At 40.3% G+C, this 8,653-nt stretch overlaps 1 protein-coding gene across 1 annotated transcript; it reads left to right on the top strand.

The window, feature by feature from the left end:
* The first annotated feature begins 1,422 nt into the window (after positions 1-1,422).
* Positions 1,423-4,165, top strand: Taar2 (trace amine associated receptor 2). The gene is made up of 2 exons (XM_048425459.3): positions 1,423-1,446; positions 3,170-4,165. Exons 1-2 carry the CDS (start codon positions 1,423-1,425, stop codon positions 4,163-4,165), a joined length of 1,020 nt encoding a protein of 339 aa, XP_048281416.3.
* The last annotated feature ends 4,488 nt before the right edge of the window (positions 4,166-8,653 follow it).

Here is an 8,653-nt window from a genome sequence, read left to right as displayed (position 1 = left end):
TCTTAATTTAGCTTTAGCTCTCAACTTGATATGGTCCAGAGTCATATAAGGTAGTCTTAGTGATTGCACAGGCCAGGTTGGTCGGTGAGCATGTCTGTAGAGAACTGCCTTGACTAATCAACGGTGTTGGATGGCTCTGCTCACTCTAGGTTGAGTATAGGGCCTCCAGGTATTCTGCCACTGAACTATATCCTGGCCTCTAATGATACTTCCATAATTCTTTACAGAGCCAGGAAAGATACTGGAAAGTCTTGAGTAGTAATATCTTATGCAAATAATTAAAGATACATTCTTAGGAATCTAACTTTTTTGTCAACATTTCAGTTGATATTTATAAATGTTTCTTTAAAAATAGAAAAGTTCATTTTATGTTGCAATATAATTGAATTGTTGTGAATTATGAAATGGGTGGTTTTTGGTGTTGTTCTTTCTTCCTTATGAAAAGCTGTTAAGAGAGGTCAAATCAAAAATAATTTATGTATTTCATAGGAATCAAACAGAATGAAAATGCGGAGTTTATTTCTAAAATGTCAGTAGGAACCTCCAGGAGACAGAAGATCAGTGAGCATTTAAAACCATTCAAAGCTCCATTTTTCCACATATCTGTCCAAGTTTCCTACACCCATAGCAGCTGCCAAAACAGCTGAGGTCACTGAGAACCGGTATTGTTTCATCTCAAGCAGGTACCTGATGTCCCCCTCCCCCGTGCTGCCTCCTGCATTTGAAGTATATTTCTTTCCAAAGTTATCCAAACAGTGGGAAAGTGGGAATGAGCTATCTTAAGTGAAAAGAAGACATACAAAAATATGGGCAACTGTGACTAAGTGAGGAGATTTAAAGAAAGGGTGTCTGAGAAGATATGAGTGCAGTCATGTGGCATTACTAAAAGAAATGATAATGGAGTCAAGATTGTCTGGCCTTAAGAGCACTGAGCTGCATCCCCAGACTAAGAGAGGAAAACAATGGATGGGGAAAGCTCTGTGGGTATAAAATGTGATATGAAATATGAACTCTGACCATTCTGGTCATCCTAAAGTGAGAGGGGACACTTATTTTTTCTCCTTAAAACACCCGTCTCATCCATTTCTAGTTGGAACTAAGAATAGCTAATAACTAAAGTAGTTCAACTTGACTCTTGCGGCTTTCATGTGATAGCTGCCTTTAAATATAAATAGTGCTGTGGGTGATGAAAACTTAGGAAAGCAGAGCCTCCTAAGAGGATGCAGACACAGGTCAGGGTCACTTAAGTTGCTAAAGTTTCAGAATAACATGAGTTCCCCCACCTAACACATATCCAATGCCCTCGAGACGGATTGTTAAATTATAAAGAAGCACAATTCACATAGTTCCTGTCTTGTAGTTCAACAGCAGCATTTGGAGTCAGGAGAGAAGGGACAGCATTTCTCCCACAGAGCAGCTACAATGGCATCTTTTGAAGCACAACAGGTATGTGGAGAAGGGATGTGAAGGAGTAGATCTGTGTTTTCTCTTCTTTGAGTGCTTGTTAAGAAGTGAAATGTCTACACTATAATGCAATAGCATTGTTCATGCATTTCTTCCCTTTGCGTCATTGTTCCCTTTCCCATCTGTTTCCATGCAGATATGAGATGTGAGAGTCTAGATTACTGAAGATGCAGGGCTTGCTGTGGATTTGCACTGAAAGGCAGATCAGCTTGGAAACAAGACAATGTGCTGCCTTTTGGCAATCTATCTTGTCTCCCGAGAAGAATATTTAGGACCTTGAAAAAGAACGGGCATTCTTTGTAAGGATCAATTGATTTGTTTAGTACAAGTGTTTCCCTAAATGAAGCAGAGGTAGCTCAGGAGTAGAATGTGTGCTCACTGCAAACAAGGCACAGGGTTGAATCCCCACTTTGAATTAAAAAGAGGGGGGGGAGCATAGGGTAGCGAAAGAAATTTTTTTTATTATTATTTTAAAACCACTTCACTTTGAAAGTAAAAAGTTATCTGCGTCTGTTGTCTGTCTGTCTGTTATCTGTCTATCCCATCTATATCTCAATCCCTTCATATGTTGTGTTTTACTTTAATTACTGGATTAAGAAATATACTATAAACACGGATTTCTTTAGATGATAAAAATAGTTATAGTTTGAGAATATACACATTAGCAAAGTGTGGGGAAAGGATTTTAGTGAAACTATTCCAAGGCTCAGGGCTCATCATGGAAGAAGAAGATGCAGAAAGACCTTAAGAGTCAAAGGCAGTGAACGGCTTCAGTGAAACAGTGTTTTCCAGACACGGAGGCACACACTCCATTTCTTCTCTGCAGAGGGACCTGGTGTCCGAGAGTAGGGAGGAAAAGAGGAGTAAACCTACCTTGGATCCACTCCTTGGTGGCAGCTGCTCCGTCCCCTACAGCTGGCTTTAGTTACTACAGTTAAGAGCGATCACTGCTAAGTCTGAGGCTTGCAGTTCCAGCGCCAGGACCCTCCCAGCGGAAGGAGAGAACCAGCTCCTGAAATGTGTCCTCTGACCTCCACCCTTTGATTCGAGCGGTGTGATGCTTGTAATACTTGGAGATTTGCTAAAGAGGATGGCTCTCCCAGATAATTCAGGGTACTTTGATAACGTTTCCACTTTAAAAACAACTTTAATAAGAAAAAAAAATCAAAGCATAGAGGAAATAATAGAACATGTGAATGAAACCGTATTTACATGATAGCCTAGATGTATGAGGTAACACACACAAAGCAAATCAAGTGTGATTGTGGATTCCAGGTTCATCCGAGGAGGAGTGTGTGAGTTTTCTAGCAATTATCTGTTCTTTCTGTACACATAAGGAAGCTCAGTTAGAGTTAGGTCACTAATAAATTTATTACATTATCTCCCCATCTCTTTTCTGTCTCCTTTCCTCTTCATCCTTTCTCCCCATCTTCTTCAACTTCTTGATTACAGATCCTATTAGAACAAAGTAGGAATGGATGCTTAAAGTTGAGTCATCAAAAGTGTAAAGTAAATCACTTTAATCTATTCTATTAGAATTCTATAAATCATAAAGTTAATGAGAAAGACATGCCCTATATTTCGGTATAATTGTCTTCCTTGAGTCTGCTGTATTTTTTTTTTAATTGGTCTGTGAAAGCAGACCTAAGAATAAAGTGCTTGTTTAGTCTCTGATAAAATCCCATGTGCTCCCTCTTTTATGTAGGAAGCCCTTGATTGTTCAGAATATGGAAATGGATCGTGCCCAGAAAATGAAAGGTCTCTAGGGGTCCGAGTTGCCATGTATTCATTTATGACAGGAGCCATATTCATCACAGTCTTCGGTAATCTGGCCATGATCGTTTCAATTTCTTACTTCAAGCAGCTTCACACGCCGACTAACTTCCTCATCCTCTCCATGGCAGTCACCGACTTCCTGTTGGGATTCACCATCATGCCGTATAGCATGGTCAGGTCGGTGGAGAATTGCTGGTATTTTGGACTCACGTTTTGCAAGATCCATTACAGCTTTGACCTGATGCTTAGCATAACCTCCATCTTCCATCTTTGCTCCGTGGCCGTCGATAGGTTTTATGCCATCTGTCACCCTCTGCATTACTGCTCCAAAATGACCATTCCGGTCGTGAAGCGACTGCTGCTTGTATGCTGGTCACTTCCTGGAGCCTTCGCCTTTGGGGTAGTCTTTTCGGAGGCCTATGCTGACGGTATCGAAGGCTATGACATCTTGGTGGCATGTTCCAGCTCCTGTCCAGTCATGTTCAACAAGCTGTGGGGGACTACTTTGTTTGTGGCAGGCTTTTTTACTCCTAGCTCTATGATGGTGGGGCTTTACGGCAAAATTTTCGCGGTGTCCAAGAAACATGCTCGTGCGATTGATAACTTGCCAGAAAATCAAAACAGTCAAATGAGGAAAGACAAAAAGGCCGCCAAAACTTTAGGAATAGTGATGGGCGTTTTCTTACTGTGTTGGTTTCCTTGCTTTATCACCATTCTGATAGATCCCTTTCTGAATTTCTCTACACCTGCAATTCTATTTGACGCCCTAACATGGTTTGGGTATTTTAATTCCACTTGTAATCCCTTAATTTATGGTTTCTTCTATCCCTGGTTTCGCAGAGCACTAAAGTACATTTTGCTGGGTAAAATTTTCAGCTCACATTTCCATACTACTAATCTGTTTACTCAAAAAGAAACAGAATAGACTTGATCTGGACTAGGATCACAGACTGGGACTCAGAGAGAATGAGGCTGCTTCAAGGAGCTTGACAAGGGGCAGAAGACCAGCAAGAGGGCTCAAGAAAATGGCTAGGGCACTGCGAGAGGGGAATGAGTAAGAACAAAGTAAAAAAAAAGTATATATACACGTATACATATATATGTGAATACATATGTATGAAAATGTATAGTGTATAACAAATACTGAATAACAATGGCATAACAAATTGTATGTAGGAACATTAAGACTCTGTAGGAGTTTATGCTGACTTTAAAATTAATAATATAGGGTACAGTAATTATTTCTAATTCTTAGCGCAGCAGGGTGACTATTGATTGAAACATACATGATAAATTTAAGAATGATCCAAAAAAGAATGAAATTACCAATACTTGTAAATGATCCATGGCTGAAGTGATGGAGCTGATTATCACTCTGATTTTAGAATACTGTGTTCACATCCTGAATTCCTGAGTTCCATAAGAAGGACAAATTGAGAAAAGAAAAATACAGAAGGAATGAAGTTGCCCAAAGTGTGTGTGTGTATGAGGGAAAGGAGGTGTGGAAGAGATATTGGCTAGCATAAAGGCTTTTGGCTTCAAGTATTTAAGGAGAAAAAAGAGAAATTCTCTGTGTACCCAAATTCTGTCTAACCCTTTGTAAGGCACTAGTAGAGAGAAAAGAGAAAAAAATAGCAAAGGAAGTAGAAGATGAGTAAAAATTCAAGAGTAAAAAGAATATGTAAACACTTTTTGAAACAAGGATTTTATTTTATGTGTACAGGTGCTACTATGTCTACGTGTATGTCTGTGTATCATGTGTATGCAGTACCTATGGAGCCCAGAAAGGGATGATAGATCCTCTGAGACTGGAGTTACAGATGGTTATGAGATCCATGTGGGTGCTGGGAACCAAACTCAGGTCCTCCGGAAGAGCAGTTACTATTCTTGACCTCTGAGCCATCTCTAGCCTCACCTCCTTTTTTCTATTCAGGAGGATCAGAATGCAGCTGAACTTGAGAAACACTCTTGCCCGACATCACTATATATTTTGTGCAGCATCTTCATTTAACATTTCTTTCTCAGCGTCTAAGCTCTCAGAGTTTTGGAATATGGACAAGTAACGATTATTGGCAACTAAATAATATCAAAATCTCACATTCTGGCAGAAAGCATCAATTAGCTGAAGGTTAGACTTTTGCTATATACTGTGGTGACAGTAAATATATCTTTTAAATAAAGAACTGGAGGGCTGCTGAGATGGCTCAGTATATGAAGGTGCTCCTTTCAAAGTCTGAGTTCAATCCCAGGAATCCACATGGGGAAAGGAGAGAACAAGTTCTTGCATAAAATTTTTCTTTGACCTCCACACACCAGTCATTGGATGTGTGCATACATGTTCACACACACATACACACACACACACACACACACACACACACACACACACACACACAAATAAATAAATAAAACAAAGAGGAAAGAAAGAGCAGAAAAACCACAACGGGGGCACAGATCCCCTGAAAGTCCTCATCAGTGCATCATTTGGTCATGGCAATGGCCCGTTCTCCACCTAGAGCAGAGCTCTCTTCAGTGTCTTCCGTTCTTTTTAGGCTTTTGAATAGCTTGTACTGTATTGGATGTGATGATCAATAAATGCAATACTAAATATGTTGTGTTTGGAATCTATCATTGTTTGGTCAATATCTATATTTATTATTAGAGTGGAAAGAGAGAAGGCAAAAAATAAAAATAAAAAAGAGAAAATCTCAGTATTTAAAGGGAAGATCCACTATTAGTGACTTTATATTTGGTGTTGACTGCCTTTTGATGACTTCATGTTTGTATGACACATAAAGTGTCAAATTTTACACTACATTTTTTTCTCCGGAGGAGGGGAAACACTTGCCCGCACATCTGGCTGGCACAACACACAGACACTTTCTGTGTCATACCAACAATAGCCCCCTAATAGCCTTCTGTCTGATTTTAAGATATGAATGTAATGCCAATATTCCTGAAAAATTAATCCATCTATTCTTTAAAGTGAGCACCAGTGATCTTAGTGTAAGCTGTGAGCAACATTCTCAATGAAAAACCAATTAGAGGGGCTGGAGAGATGGCTCAGAGGTTAAGAGCGTTGCCTGCTCTTCCAAAGGTCCTGAGTTCAATTCCCAGCAACCACATGGTGGCTCACAACCATCTGTAATGGGGTCTGGTGCCCTCTTCTGGCCTGCAGGCATACACACAGACAGAATATTGTATACATAATAAATAAATAAATAGATATTTTTTTTTAAAAAAAAGAAAAACCAATTAGAGGAAAATAGATACTATGATCCCTGACTGAGTTTTTAAAATATTGTCTTACAATATTTTAATTTCAGACACATCTGTGTTCACATGGGTTTTAATATATGTATGTGAAGTCTAAGTCTGTAATATTAAATATTTTAATTTTAATTTTTTATTTTTACCATAGCAATAAAAATTAACATTATAAATAATAGTCCACATTTTCTTTGACCTTAGCTCGTAGCAGAGATGAAAAGTAACCAGATTAAATACTAGTCCTGCTCAAACGCAGCTGGAAGATGCCCTGTCACTTCTCTATAGACCCGAAGCGGCCTCCCCGTCCCACTGCCCTTCTGCTAAGTTGGCTCCTCACAGCCGAAGAAGTGAGATGGTCAAAAAGACTAGAAGCATAAAATAAAAAAGATTAAAAAATTGCAAAAAAAGAAACTGTATAAGCCAGGTAGAGAGATGGGAACTAATCTAGTGTATTAGAGCCTAAGAGTTTTAGTCATTTTGTTTTCATTTTTATTATTCTTTGACCACTTCATATACAAATATAATTTTGGTCATTTCATCCCCTATTACATCTAATCCTTCCCACTCCCCAAGAAGCTCTCTTTTTCTCAGCAAGTATTCTTCTATTTTACTGTCTTTTTATTTGTTAATTTTCTCTGTGTGTGTGTGTGTGTGTGTGTGTGTGGTGTGTGGTATATGTGTGGTGTGTGTATATGGTTTGTGTGTGATGTGTGGTGTGTGTGTGTGGTATATGTGTGGTGTATTTGTGGTGTGTGTGTGGTGTGCGGTGTGTGTGGCATATATATGTGGTTTGTGGTGTATATATGTGGGGTGTGTGTGTGTGTGTGTGGTGTGTGGTATATGTGTGGTGTTGTGTGTTGTGTGTGTGTTGTGTGTGGTATATGTATTTGGTGTGTATGTGGTGTGTGGAGTATGTGTGTGGTATGTGTGTGGTGTGTGCACGGTGTGTATGGTATGTGTGTGCCGTGTGTGATGTATGTGTTTGGTGTGTGTGTGTGGTGTGGTATATGTGTATGGTGTGTGTGTGTGTGTGTGGTGTGTGGTGTGTATGGTGTGTGTGGTGTATGGTGTGGTGTATGTGTTTGGTGTGTGTGTGTGTGTGCTGTGTGTGTGCTGTGTGTGTGGTGTATGGTGTAGTGTGTGTGTGATATGTGTGGTGTGTGTGGTGTGTATGGTATGTGTGTGTGTCGTGTGTGGTGTATGTGTTTGGTGTGTGTGTGTGTGTGTGTGGTGTAGTGTATGTGTATGGTGTGTGTGTGTGGTGTGTGTGTGTGTGATATGTGTGGTGTGTGGTGTGTACCTACCTACTGGGTTTAATCTGAGTCACCTGTAAATGCATGGCTGTGGGTTTAAGTACTGGAGCCCGAATAACTAAGTAGTTTCTACAACACTGAAGAAAATGGTTCCCACCTCCCCCAGGAACCTCCAACTGTCTCTATCTCCTCAAAGATGAGTGAGTGACCTCATGAACACTTCTCCCATCTCTTGATCATTTTCTAAGATGAAATGATTTGATACATTCTCCTCCTCTCTTTCCCTTTATCCCCTGCACCTCAACCAAACACTTTCGTCAAACTATACAAATCATTGAAGTAAAAACAAATACGTCCTTCCCATATCAACCTCTTCTCATTCAGAGTGGAAATGAAAACCTTTCAGGATTAAGACAATTATTCTTTGGTTTTATCCTAGGTCCCTGGGCTGTCCAGCCTCTGGGTCCTGCCTCTCTAGGCAGTGTCAAAGATGTGCTCCCTCTCAGGATGTGGGTTTCAAGCTGGTCCAGTCATTGGCCACTTCCATAATTTCTGTGCCACCTTTACCCAGATTATCTTCTAGGCAGAGTAAATTGTAGGTCAAAGGTTATGTGGCTCGTTTGGGGTCCCACTCTCTTCCCTGGACATAGTGACTGGTCACAGAGGATGACTGGTTAAGGCTCTGTATCTCCCATGGCTGGGAGTCTTAGGTCAGGTCACTCTCAGAGATGCCTGGGAGTTTCCATTTGCACTAGGTTTCTATCTCATCCCAGAGATGCCCCAAGATTCCAGTTGTCTTTCCCAGTATTCTCTCCCTCTATCCTCCCTCAACCTGATCCCTCCTGTTTCCACTCCCGCCCCATCCAGCTCCACCTCCCCTGTCCACCTGT

The sequence above is a fragment of the Myodes glareolus genome, chromosome 1, assembly GCF_982192425.1.
Source record: "Myodes glareolus chromosome 1, mMyoGla1.1, whole genome shotgun sequence".
In the NCBI taxonomy this organism is placed as follows: domain Eukaryota; kingdom Metazoa; phylum Chordata; class Mammalia; order Rodentia; family Cricetidae; genus Myodes; species Myodes glareolus.
Note: the sequence above shows the minus strand (reverse complement) of the source record. Positions and strands in the feature narration are given on the sequence as shown.

Coding starts and splice junctions, on each gene's coding strand:
- Taar2 (XM_048425459.3), top strand. CDS start 1,423: ATGGCATCTTTTGAAGCACAACAG. Junction 1,447..3,169: donor CATCTTTTGAAGCACAACAG/GTATGTGGAGAA, acceptor TCTTTTATGTAG/GAAGCCCTTGATTGTTCAGA.